At 36.5% G+C, this 14431-nt stretch overlaps 1 protein-coding gene across 2 annotated transcripts in view; it reads right to left on the reverse strand.

Moving 5' to 3' along the window:
* SLC15A2 (solute carrier family 15 member 2) overlaps positions 1–14431 on the reverse strand; it is a 52964-nt gene that overhangs the window by 24859 nt on the left and 13674 nt on the right. For both annotated transcript variants that reach the window (XM_004606679.2, XM_055128394.1), the window contains exons 6-14: positions 11534–11624; positions 11151–11228; positions 6694–6776; positions 6228–6314; positions 5948–6037; positions 5809–5853; positions 2848–2880; positions 1864–1952; positions 701–782 (exon numbers count right to left, since the gene is read on the reverse strand). In XM_004606679.2, the coding sequence (XP_004606736.2) occupies positions 701–782; positions 1864–1952; positions 2848–2880; positions 5809–5853; positions 5948–6037; positions 6228–6314; positions 6694–6776; positions 11151–11228; positions 11534–11624 (678 nt within the window). The remainder of the gene's footprint in view (positions 1–700; positions 783–1863; positions 1953–2847; positions 2881–5808; positions 5854–5947; positions 6038–6227; positions 6315–6693; positions 6777–11150; positions 11229–11533; positions 11625–14431) is intronic.

Raw genomic sequence — 14431 nt, forward strand, 5'->3', positions numbered from 1 at the left:
TGAAGGTGTGGTAAATATACAAAACTCCTATAAAAGGAATGATGAAATTATGCAATTCACTGCAACTCGGATAGAACTGAAGAATATAATGTTAAATCAAGTAAGTCAGAAGTAGGATAAAACCTGAATGTCCTTGTTTATCTTTGGTGTACAGAACACCATGACAAGGGAATGGATGGCATCAAATATGGTCAAACTCTTGGCCCTAGATTATGAAAATGAAAAGTCAACCAAAGGAAGGAAATAGAGGGGTGAAGTAAGAAGTTATGGGTGCATGGCCAAGGATCTGGAGCCTTTGACACATCGTTGATGTGAAGGTGTAATAACTGAATGTAACTAAATCACAGAGCCAATTCTACTGTATTTTAGTATAAGCATGGCATCCAGTAGAATACTGTATGCTCAAAAGTAAATCATGGTTAAAAATTTAAAAACTGTATATAAAATTATAGAAATAAATCACTAAATATATTTGATGATAGTGTCTGGGATTCCTTGACATTGTACTCTGAAAATTTTAGACTGAGAGTGGATCTGATTTTGCACTGTTGCTCTTTACCTATATTTACTTACAAATACTTATTAAGCTTTCAAGAAGACAACCATTATGATAGGTCCTAGGGAATTAAACCTGGACAAATCAGAAACTGAACAAGATAGATGATCCTGTCAACATGCAATTTAAGATTTTGAAACTTACATTAATTTTTATCTCTACAGCTGCTGCAACTGCAAATGCCAGGCAAGCAAGTATCATACCAACAGCCATTTTCCTAAGTGAACTATGGAAGAAAGAGAGAAAAATGACATTTAGACTTTATACTTAAAAGGAAAAAATATCCTCAGCCTAGCTTTAAAAGTCCTTTTAATTTGGACCCAATTTCCTTTGAAATTGTTATAACTTCCTTTCACAGATCCATCTTTCTTCCTTAATTCAAGTTATATTGAATTGTTCTCTAAAATGCACCACATTTTTCCTACATCTACCTTTGGTAATTATTCTTTTTCTATTAATTATGCCATAATAACAAAAATAGCATAATATAAGCATATCTGTTGAACATTTACCATATACAAGATACTATTTATTATTATTTCCATTTTTTTCTCCTTGATCTTCGGCAGCAGGAAGGACTCTTTTTCTTCTCTGTATTTCCCTGACACTTCGTTTTCTTTTTTAGAGTACTTAAAACTGTTTATTTTGCATAATAATCATCCTTACACAGGTTTTCGTTGCTTTACTAAACAGTAATCTTTGGAAGAAATATTTATGTTTAATATCTTCCCAATAAATAAGTGAAGAGAGGTCACAGTAAATTACCAGAAGAAAATTACTAATAACCAGGAATTAGAGGATGCTTGAAAACTTCCTTGGTTAAACCAAAAGGTTCTCTTCCTGGGTGGGTGGCAGTAATTTGGGCTGATTCTATTCCTGCTTTTACCCGGTTCTCTATTTGTTCCATTGGGACAACAAGAGAGTTTAAAGGATTAGTTGTAATCAAAGACTAGATTTTTTTTGAAACATATCAACATGAAAGCTATGTTTGTTTAGATACCTAAACTCCCAATGTCCTGTCCTGACATTCTATGTAACTTAAACATATTTCTCTACCATCACATGGTTTATTTATAGTGATGGCTTGAATACTGTACAAAAAGAATTAGCTATATGTAATTCTCATTCTGTAGTATTAAAGACATTTAGTTAAATGTGCATTTATAGAAGCAAAAAACTGATAAACAAAAATAGATTATCATTAATCAGAAAAGTTTTGAATTTTGAATTCAAAACTATTTTTGAATCTATCAAACTGGGAAAAGATTCAGTGAATTTGGAACAACAAAGGCATAGTAAGAACTTACGAGAAGTTAATTCCACACTTGGAAATCAGACGATAGATGACAAGGTCAAACAATGGGATGAAAATAAGAACCAGAAGGGGATTTAAGACCTATAATATCAAAGAGATGTTACTTGAAATGTTCTTCTACCATGAGTGCAAACAAATGTTGTCTGTTCACATTTTCTCTCACATCTAAACACAATTTTGTCATACTAATTACAGAATGACTCCATATTTGTTGATCCATTTAAGTTTAATATTCTACTACACTTAATTTCCAATTTCCCAAATAATTCATTTTATTGAAAACCTGTTTTCTGCCCATTTCTTTGTTGCCCTATCACCTCATACTTACTTGTCTTCTAAGGTTCCACAGACCAAGGAAAATGCCAGTAAATATAAGAGAAGAAAGAATTGAAATTTGATAAAAATTGGGTTAAAGAAAAGAAGTCCTAGGATCATCGATAAACAAAAACTTCTGACTTCAGTGCTCACACCAACAAGGTCTTACTTTTTTCAATGATATTTTCATGATACTACCTTGACATGAGGTGGGGTGAGGGTGGTGATAAGCATCGGTATTTATACTTTTCCCTTTTTTGTTTTGTTTTGCTTTTGGGTCACACCCAGCGATGCACAGAGGTTACTCCTGGCTCATGCATCAGGAATTACTCCTGGCGGTGCTTGGGGGACAATATGGGATGCTGGGAATTGAACCTGGGTCGGCCTCGTGCAAGGCAAACGCCCTACTCACTGTGCTATTGCTCCAGCCCCCTATACTTTTCTATAAGATCAAACTCATTCTCCTGGAGTTGGGCAGAAACTATCTACTAAACAGAGGATGTGAGAGAGAAGCATATGCTTATGGAGAATATTGTTATAACTTTTAGTAATCTATTGCATAGAAGGAAGAAAAATTCAAATTATGCTAGGTATATATAAAGTTACAGGTGGAGATAAAGATAAAGAAATGAGTTCCCATGCCTCTAGAGAAGCTTCCTACCTGCATTTGGTCCGGTTGAAGCACAAAAAGACCCTGAAACACAACAAAATATCTTTAAATGGTGGCTAGAAGAAAAGAGAAAAAAATTTTTATTAGTGAATTACCGTGAGGTACAGTTACAGGCTTACAAACTTTCGTGCTTGTGTTTCAGTCATACAATGATCGAGTACCCATCCCTCCACCAGTGCCCATTTTCCACCACTAATGTTTCCAGCATCCCTCTCACCACCCTGACCCCGTTCCCTCTATCCTGCCCTGCCTCTGTGGCGGAGCATTCCAAAAAGAGAAAAAAAAATTAAAAAGAAAAGCCTAGATCAATAGTCTTATTAATTACAAGACAAGAAGCAAAAATTAAAATCTTTCCATTTGGGCCTGATAGACAGTACTGCAGATGGGGTTCTTGCCTTGCACATTGCCAACCGGAGTTCTGTCCCTAGCACCACATATGGTCCATGTACTACAAGGAATGATCCCTGAGCACAGAGCCAGGAGCAAGCCCCAAGCACTTTCAAGTGTGGTTCAAAAACCAAAGTCAAACAAAACAAACAAAAAAACTTCACGCTGATATAGAGTACACAAGTGGTTGCCAAAGGCACTGTGGAGGAAGAGAGAAATGATGAAAAGGGTCTAAGACACACATACCTAGTTACAATGTGAGTTAAGTCATGGAAATCTCATGAGCAGTGTGGAAATTGTAGTTTGGTGTGGTGACTGTAGTTTGTAATACCATGTTTCATGTTTGAAAACTGCTGAGAGTACATCTAAAATGTTTTGCGGGGCCGGAGCGTTAGCACAGCATGTAGGGCGTTTGCCTTGCACGCAGCCGACCCGGGTTCGATCCCCGGCATCCCATATGGTCCCCCAAGCACCGCCAGGAGTAATTCCTGAGTGCAAAGCCAGGAGTAACCCCTGAGCATCGCTGGGTGTGACCCAAAAAGCAAAAATAAAATAAAATAAAATGTTTTGCTCACAGGGGACTAACATAGTGGCACAGCAAATAGGGAGCTTGGCTTGCAGATGCAAAACCTTGGGTTTCATTCTCAGCACCACAAATGGTCTCTCAGACTCTACCAGAAATGATCTCTCAGCACGAACCTAGAAGTAAACCCTGAACACTGTCAGGTATGGCCCAAAATCAAAACCAAAACGATCTTTAAATTCTTTGGTTCAGGGCTATTATCTTGTTTATAAGAGTATTGAGGGTAAAGGGGAAGGATACTTCAGCAAGAAATAACTTGCTAAAGGCAGATGATTCTAGGTACAGAATTCCTTTCTCCTGAACTGTACTATGTTTTTCTTAACATGATAAATAATAGAGTCAGCTTTATTTTTTAAATTCTCAGTAACTGCAGTTTTAAGTGATAATAATGTGAGGGACCAGGTACTGTGGTTAAGCCTCCTACTTACATAATGTTTCCAAGGTTATTCCAAAAAAGGGAAAAAATGCAAACATGGCAAAATAAATTATGGATACTAGAGAGAGGAATAATTATTTCTGACAGGACCCAAATAGATGGGCTAATAAGATATTGTTATTATTTCATCTTGAACTCTTTGAAATGGGCACAATAGAAAAATAATATAATAATCTAGGCTGTAGAACAAATTTACAGGGGTTACACTTGGCTCTGCACTCAGGACTTACTCCTGGCGGTGCTCAGGGGACCATATGGGATGCTGGGAATTGAATCCGGGTTGGCCATGTGCACGGCAAACACCCTACCTGCTGTGCTATAGCTCCAGCCCTGGCAGTAGAACAATTTAAAACAGAAATAAAACTGAGATTTCCCAAGAATGGAGAATAGAAAATAAGAAAAAAATGTTTAAAACTTTCCAAAATCCATGTATAAAACATTCTACTCCAATGTAGGAAAGGGGATAGGGGAAAGGGGTTCTCATTTACTGCTGGCAGGGGTATAGATGATCTAGGCTTTCTGGAAAACAATACACACATTCCCCCCAAAATTAGGAAAAGCTACTGCTTTATTCAGCAATTCCACTTCTTGGAATTTATCTCCACAAGCCCAAAAACACAATGGAGAAAAAATATTTAACATCCTTATGTTTTTTGCAACACTATCCACAATAGCCAAAATCTGGAAACATCTCAAGTGTCTTAGATCAGATGACTGGAGTGGAAAAGTATGGTACATATATACAAAGTAATAATGCTCATCCATAGAAAAAATAAAAATCATGCAATTTTATGCTTTGTGGAGGAATCTGGAAAATATCAGGCTGAGTGAAGTTAGCCAGAGAAAGACGAACACAGAATGATCTCTCTTTGGTGGAATAATAGGAAACATAATACTGGAATAAAAGAGCCCAAAGACAAATGAAACAAAGAGCATGATACCCAGTCATCAGTAGGAAGCTTGCTACTTAGGGGCAGGGCTGGGAGATAAGACAGAGAAGGGAACACAACAACAAGTATAAAGTGTTGTGTATGAAATCCTATTGGCAACAGTACTGTAAACCACAGTGCCAAAAGCTATTAAAAAACACCTGTTAGTGGGTGAAGGGCAGGGGTGGCATTAGCATTGGTAGAGGTAAGTGAACACTGGCATATTCCTGAAATCCAATCATGAATAACTTTGTAATTTACAGTGACTAAATAATTAACTTAAAAAAATGTTAATCATACCTGTCTCTGTGCTGGGCAGACTCTGATGAAAAAAAATAATAATATCCAAAGCCTATACCACTTTGTCAACTCAAACCTTCCCTATATACATTTAAACCTTCCCTATATACATTTCTCATCCTTTGGTTCCTGATTTCTAAAGATACAATTCTTGCTTTTATTTTTAGACTAGCTTTCTTTACTTCATTTATTCAGTACATTTATGCTAAAGAAAGCTCTTTACAACATTGTCAGTCTTCATATAAAACCTTAAATGTTTTTACTTAATATTAATTGAAAAAATAATAGGCTTCTCTGAAAAATTCTCTTTTACTCACCAAATTTCCATCCATCCTGGTAGCTTGCAAGGTCCATCGTGAGCCCTGAGGCAAACAGACGTTATTATAAGAAATCCCTTTGCTGCGAGATAGAGAAAGGATTGGAAGAAGGGATAGCTTTCAGAGGAACTATTCGTACCTGCTGATCCAAAAGGGCCCAGAACATGGGCAATGGAATATAAAGGAATAGTACCCTGGTAAGTGCCTTTACATCCATAATGAGCTGCTTCTGCAAGAAGGGATAAGAAAAAATCAAGTTGAATCATCAGACAGCGTTTTCTTCCCCAGATTAGAAATGTTCCCCAGCACAGGAACAGATTTTAAATGAAGCAGGAGGTCAAATACAGTAGGAAGAAATTAATTTTGACATAAAAAATGTCTTTTAATAGGCCTAAGATGTTTCTGAAGTTCTAACTTACTGGGTGTTTCTCAGATGCCCAGTCCAACCAGTGCTGTCGTTTTGGAATGTCCTCAGAACGGTTCTTAAAACGGTTGGAAATAGCAAACTAAGGCAAAGCATAGCATAGATATCAGAAAAGAGGCAAAAAAGAAACCATTTCAACAAATTATCCATTCCATTAAGTAACATACTACTACCCTTTGATTTCATCATTGAATTTCAGAAATTTCAGATATAAGTTTATCTATCATGATTTGTGTTGACAACATATATATATCTATTTTTCAGAAGATTTTTAAGCTAATTTAAGATAATTATTTAACTTAACAATTAATTGGAGACAAGGGAATGAACAATTAATTTAAGTTTGCCAAAAAGCACAGAGGTAGAACAGAGGTTACTGAGGAAAAATATTATATCTATATTAGAAACTTTATATGCTCATCTTAGCACCCTGTTCCCTTCGAAACAACTAGTGAACTTACCCAAATACATTTGATAACTTGAGCCACTATGTTTCCTTCAGGAGGTGGTTTTTTGTATAGTTTGTTTCCCATTGCAAACACAACTGTAGTTGATACAGAAATAAGGTTCTTAGTGTCTCATTTAGCACTTTCAATTTATCAATCCTAAGGACAGAATGCTAATGTTTAAGCCACTGATAAGTCTCATAAAAGGATGGAATTGACAGATGCTGGAATTTGGACTTTTAAGCTCGACTTTGGAGCTATTAATTTGACTCTGGTGTCACAAAAACAATGAGATTCAAGAGGAGAATAGAATGGTCATATATTAAGAGAGATCATTGCTGAAACTTTTCCTGTAATCAAAGAAATGAAAATCATCATTGAATTATCACTTTCACTGCCTCCATATCTGATCATTTGATGTATATCCAACTTTCACTGATCTTTCTTTTTTTAGTATATGCGTCAATTGCTCTTAATTTGCATTAGCACTGTTAGAGCTCTTTTCTGAGACCTCACAACACTTCTAATTATTTATTTTGTTTTGCTTTTGCTTGGGATTAGGGAGAGGGGGGAGTCTCCCAATCAGTCTCAGGAGCAGGTGGGGGGGAGGAGTCTGTTGATTCTGGGCCAATGTACCAGCATTTCAATACCAGGATATGGGATGTACTACAGGACCTGTGATGCCAGGGATACCCACCCCCCAATCACCACTCCATCAGTGCTGGGGATCTCAAAGACTTCACGCAATGATCCTCAGAGAAGACCATATGGTGCCAGAAATAACCGCCCCTTTCCAATACGTGCTAAACATGCACCCTAACGACTGTACTATCTTCCAGCTGCAATGCACAACTTTTACACTGTATTAATAAAATGTCCACTGAATGTTTTCTCAGTCTCTCCTCGTTTCTTATCTGACACCAAATAGAAAACCTCTTTCTGGACCTTCCTAGTAAGTCCAAACTCCTGGCATGAAAGGTCTTCAAGCTCATTATTGATCTGATGGTTATTATTACAAAGCATATATTTTAGGTTTAGATAAAGTGTTAAGAAGTTTACATATATTAACTAATTTTATCTAACAAAATTAACTTTACTGTCTCCATTTTGTACATGATGAAATTGAATATTAAATAAGGTAAGAATTTGTGCAAGATTACATTGCAAGTTTTACAAGCTTAGTAGTGTAAGAAACTGCAATTTCTACCATAAACTCGTGAGGTTTTGTGGGGGAAAGAAACTCTGTACGTTCTTAAATCTTATAAAGTATCTCATACACTTTTCATTTCATTAGGCACTGTGCTAGACACTCCCACGAATAAGTTAAGACATAACCACACACTTCAATGAACCTTACATTAAACTCCTATTTCCCATCTTATGTTCCATTACTCCTTATTTTATCCCATGTGATCTAACCAATACTTTTCTTTCCTACAAAATTATATTTTGTAGAAATTTTCTATTTCTATTCTTAAATTTATTTCCCCCTTTAATTCACATCTTTAATCTTTCATTACATAGACACCACTAGCCACAGGTAAATTTTATTGTTCTGCTTCTCATTTCATTTTCAAATAACCAGCAATTAAATTTTTTAAAATCTCAAACCAGTGGGAAGAGTTCATTCTGCACCCTCTAGATACTTTCCTCCTAAATGGGTTTTTTAGTTCCAGCAAGATGCTCCTCTAGTTCAGCTACCAAAGATACCTTTCCCAGTGTCTAGGAGCACTTTTCAATATCATTGAACATTAGGTTGCTTAAATCTGTTTAGCTCTTTCTACTGTAACTTTTCAATCCTTTTGGGGTCACCTCCCTAGTGGTGCTCAGAGGTCACAAGGACTATACTCAACAGTGCTCAAGAAGCTATGGTATTGAGGATTGAACTTCAGACTTCACTCATGATAGACAGATGTCCTATCCTTTTATGTTATTTCCCTGACCCTGTTACCTTTATTTTTTAATTTCCCTTTCATTATCTATTATTCATAATTTATATCAATAAATCTCTAAAATTCACTGTACCATTTTTTTCTTTATGATCTTTTCATTTTTCCCATAATTCTTAACAAAAGTACCCTGTACCTACAAAGATTTCAATTGCTGCTAGAAAAATCAATTCAGAAAAAGAATTCTAAACCTGAGAGATATATAGAATAGTTTTTATATTGGAAATAGACTTCCAAAAATTAAGTTGATTCTCAGAGGAGGCTGAAAATCTCAGGAATTCTCTTATCAATAATTCTATTTTCATTAAAGGACGGATGACTAATCAACTCAACAAGCCCACACTTAAATTTCAGAGTTCTTAAGTGAAGAAAATAAGTAGTGACTAGTCTCTACTTCCTCCTGTCTCTAGTAGACAGTGTTAGCTCCTACCTCACAAAGATAATAGAAGATATAAAATGGAAAGTGCCTGTTTCCTGTTACCAATTTTATTAATTCCAGCACTTATAATCAGTCCTCTGTTCAAAATCCTTTTGTAGCTCCTCACTGTCTACATGATAAAGTCTTAATTTTTTAATAACTGAAAGGCCCTATATTGTCTGCTTTCCATCAATTTTTGCTCATTTTACCCAGGCAATGTAAACAAAGAACATGTAAACTAGTATTCAGTAGGAAACGTGCCATTTGAGGGGGCTGGGATAAGGATAGGATAGGGAGGGGGCAATATTTATAATGTTGGGAAGCATTCATCTGGGAGGAGAAGAAAAGTGGACAGTGGTGAAGAGATCAGTTTTGAAATATTGTATGTGTAAAAACCAATAATGAATAAATTTGCAGTTTCACTGTAACTAAAAATAAAACACAAAAATATTTTGCTTATCTTTCTCATTTATTCTCTAGACCATCTGAATTCCTTTAATATCTTCAAATATGTCACAATCTTACCACCTTGTCTTAAAGATACCAGTTCTGAATCATTTCCAATTTTAATTTTTCAAGTTTTGGTGATTCTTGAGATCCCATCTGAAGAAATGATTTCTCTTTTTTCTTTTTCTTTTTTTTCTTTTTTCTTTTTCTTTTTGGGTCACACCCGGTGATGCTCAGGGGCTATTCCTGGCTCTGTACTCAGGAATTAGTCCTGGCAGTGTTCAGGGATGCCAGAGATCAAACCCAGGTCAGCTGCAGGTAAGCAAATGCCCTACCTATTGTATTATTGCTCCATCCATGCATATATAATTTCTTTAAGAAAATTCTCAAAATCTTATATTCTCTTATGTGTTCATATAATGCATTAATCATGCTACTTACTTGTACATTTTATTTACTTCTCTGTCTCCTTCCTACTGAATTAGTTTTTGAAAGCATAACTGTAGTCTAATTTACTTATGTGACTACAGTGTTTATTTAGAATTTGAAACATAATAGGTTATTTATTAACTTAATGTTTGATAACTTAGTTAATAAAAATAAATTAATATGATTGAATTATAGTGAAAGCCCAGAGAATTGCATTATATATTAGTAACTAGAAAACTAAAGTTCCTCAGTAACACTTGATAAATATTTCATAATTTATAAAAATATACTTAGAGAATTTTTAATCTCTATAATTACTCTAATATGTAAATATTATTACTGCGCATTAATCCAGAGAAGAGAACATGGTATTTATTGATCAGTAAATCAGGATATTTGGGGGGGGAAAGATTGGCTTTGAGAGAGAAGGAGACAGGAAATGTCACTCAGCTGTCCTGAGTAACACCTAAGTTTCCTTGGAATTGAAATTGGAATCTGATTATTACTAGTAACATCCTTTTCACCCCATTGATTGAAAATAAGCAGACTGAATGCTGAATCCCAGGACTCTGTTCTTCCATGGAGTTCTTTATGTGTTGGGACTGGACATGTTCCAGGGGGTGTTTCCGAAATGCTCAGAGAGAGAACAGGTTTCCAGGTCAGTGATTAAAAACAATCATGCCTATTTTTCTTTAAACTGTGTAAGCTAAGTAACATTCTCACTGCTTATCCTCCACCCTTTCATTACTCGGTTCTGGTTCTCATTAGCAAAGAGAAAACCATTTAAACAAAGTTGCATCACTTTCCACCCACTTATCCAACATCTCTTGAATTTGAGATTTTCTCAAAAGTAAAATCTCAAATACATTACAGAGCAGGTTAGAAATAGCTAAACACTGTGTCATTAGTGTTTTTTCTAATGCAATAGTTAGGAATCTTATTTATTTAATTTTTGTTGTTTAATAAAAAAATGTAGTAAACATTGGTTTAAGACATTGTAGGAGATATTGAAATATAGGTTTGCACCTCTTCAAAAGGTACAATATTTATACCAAGACCACCACCCAAACTGCATCAACTATCAAGATCCAAAAGAACCCCTCTACTTAGTGCTCCAATTTCCAGTATCACCCTCAAAAATACAATTTATTAAATAAATAACTATGAGGTTACATAAATTAGATTGAGGAAAAAAAAGTAATTTTTTTCCCCTGCTCTACTGCACTTACCAAGAGCTAGCACCATAAGCAATCCTGGAACACCAAAAGCCAATGCATAACAATCTTCTCCAAAACACTGAACATCTCCTAAAAATTAAAAAAAATTTAAAAAAATAGGTAATGATGAATCTTGGTACTCTTGACTCTAATAGTCCCTGTGATACATCCTATGGTATTTATGAGCTCAGGATTTTTTTATATCAGAGACAATTATTCTTCCTCACTTAATCCTTAATCCTTCACTTGGGTGAGAAAAATACAGATTTTTTTTAAAAAAATTCTTTCGATTTTCAAACCCTTTAAAAGGAGAGGACAGGCAGTAGGAAGCCTGAAAGAGATTTTGAATGATAATAGTAAAACCTTTAACAGAGTTCCCCAGAATTGATCCTAACCTCTTAGCATGGGTGTGATAAAGGTAGAAATCAAGCTTCCTGCATTGATGGCTAGGTAGAAGACTGAGAAGTACTTAGTCCGTTCTTCTGCCTGTAACAAATGGGAAAAATCAGTTCAAAGCATCTTCTAGTTGCTCCCGACTTGTATTTATTCAGCTGGAGATACTCAAAGATAGTTTCAAATATTGCCTCCATAGTTTCTACATATCAGATTAGATTTGGGAAGAGTTAGCCCAGTGGTGTTGGGGGTCACTTGGGCTACACCCAACATTGCTCGAAAGGTTTTATGATGCTGTGAATGGAACCAGGGTCCTAAATAATGCCAGAAAATTTGAGTGTATAGTACTGCCAGCAAGTCAACCTGTACCTGTGAGTACATCAGCAGCCTGATGGTGCCTTCAGACTTCCAGAAATCTTCCCCAAGATTGCTGCTGTGCTTTTGGCCAGTCCCTAATAACTTGGATCCGAGTTTGCCAAGAAATTAAATGGCCAAAAGTTAGGTATATGGGAGACACACCCACAAACCACCTCCGGCTCAGCTACATAAGCTCATTTATTGGCCTTATTTCAGAGATCCATAAATCTCAAAAGAGATCAAAATATGCAGTTAAGGCCTATAGCACAGAGGTAGGCAGGAACCCGTGACTGAGAGCTCCAAGCCTGCTTGGATCGGGACTGGACCTCCACCCCCCAGGTTCCCAGTTTTCCAGTAGCTTGGCAGTCACACCCACAAACTTCCCCCGGCGCCATGTAATCTCATAAAATTCCTGAAAGAGAGTGCCGCAGAATGTCCTGACCCCACACCAGGCTGTCTTCACCGGGGCGCCCCCGGGGGGGGGTGTGAGAGCTCTCCCCACCCAAAGGGACCCAGCTCTGGCAGCCAAAACCTCCACAACCCAGCCTCCTCCATGCTCAAGGCTGCTCCCCATGGGCTCGCCCTGAGCCTCACGCATGAGTAAAGTCCTACAGAACCCAGGTGATGAGGAACTTTGTGACCTTGGACTCTGGGTTCAATGGGACCAGGAACGGAGATCCTCTGCCCACTTTCCCCAGTCTCCGGCGACCCAAGCGTAATACACATAAGCCACCTCCTATTGGTGCCAGATAATATCTCCATCAGCCACTGTCCAGATCACATGGCTGCTTCTCTAAAGGGAGCATAACATGAGGCCCCCATAACCATGACACCGGACTCCACACCAGGCTGTTTCACACAGGGTACTCCAGAGGGGGGCAAGTGAGAGCCTTCCCCGCCCCAAGGGACCCAGCTCTGGCAGCCAAAATACTCCATAACCCAACCACCGCCACGCTCAAGATTGCTCCCCATGTGCTCAGGCCACGCCTCACATATGAGTAAACATATTCCTGGACTGCGTGGCCACTTTTGCTGCCACACAACACATCATAAAGCTCTCCCTACCCATTCTCCATAATTACCACACCACAATTGATGGGGTTCAGATAGTAGGAAACATCATAGAGGGAAATATGTATGCATATATACATATTTTCAGATATATATGTATATATATATACTAAAACTCACATCACTCAAACTTTAACAACATGTTAGTGATATTCTATAGAAAGTCTTCATGGCTCCTACCAAAATAGAACAATCTTCACACTGTTTCCTATATGAACATTTTTATGTAAGCATATTCAGCAGTTCTTCATAACAGACAATACAAAATATATTATTTCGATTGTGTTTTGGGACGGGGATTTGGGTTTGGAATGGAAAAATCCTGAATTTGGTGGTGGAAAGGTGTAATGGTGGTGGGATTGGTGTTTGAATATTGAATGTAATCGAACACTGTGAACTAAGTTATAAAATTTAAAAAATTTTAAAAAAGTAATGTGGGATTCATGCCCAATTCAATAAGGTTAATCAATGGCTGAACAAATAGCAGTGCTCTACATTATAAAAAATAAAACAAAATATAAAACAATGCCAGAAATTTTGAGTCTTCTCCCTGACCCCCATACTAAATATTTTAATACATGCATGACACACCTCAGACTTTTATGCATCTTTTAAACCCCAAGCAAGCTTCTTTAACATTATTTTACTTCTTTATCTGAAAAAAATCCTATTTACTATGCCACCATAGTGTCCTATATATATAATCTAATTTCATATTATTATGTATATAGTATTAATTTCATTGCACTATATGTCTGTTTCAGGATGTGAGAATTCCTTTGGAATTTCAGAAATCTGAGTTACAGAAATTGTATCTTATTTATTTCTGTAATCCCCACTACTTACTATAGCATTGGATATACATTACAGACTCAATGAATGTTTATTGACTGAAGTAAATAGCTGATTGAGTTAAATAATAGATTTTGTGAAATATGAGTAGGAACAGAACTAGAATAAAGGACAATGAAATAAATTGTTGATCAAGCAGGGAAGTCCGCCAGAGAGAATAAAACAAGTCCGTGGGCCTAGAAGTGGCTGGTGGAAACTTGGAGGTGGGTTTTCTATTACTGAAATATCTTTGTGGAACAGTTACTCAATGCAGCAACTTTCACATAAAGTTGCTGAGGTTTTCTCATTGTGTGCTGCTATACTTCCTTCTGGAACCTCAGATCTTTTCCTGAGACATAAGCACAATCTTTCCTTCCCCATTTTCTATTACCATGCATTCTGCTTCCTCTTCAGATTCTCGTTAATTATTCTGCACTCCTTCCCCACACACAGTCCATTCATCTACTTTAGCAGTTAATTGCTCATAAATTCTAATTGCTAGTGTTTGGTTATTTTACTAAAGTTGGTTATTGAACTAAAGTTAGTTAAAGTTAGTTAGTTAAAGTTGGTTATTTAACTAAAGTTAGTTGATTTATGAACTCTTAGACAAAGAACATAAAGTATTAACTAAAATTGTCTGA

This window comes from Sorex araneus, chromosome 2, assembly GCF_027595985.1.
Source record: "Sorex araneus isolate mSorAra2 chromosome 2, mSorAra2.pri, whole genome shotgun sequence".
NCBI lineage: Eukaryota > Metazoa > Chordata > Mammalia > Eulipotyphla > Soricidae > Sorex > Sorex araneus.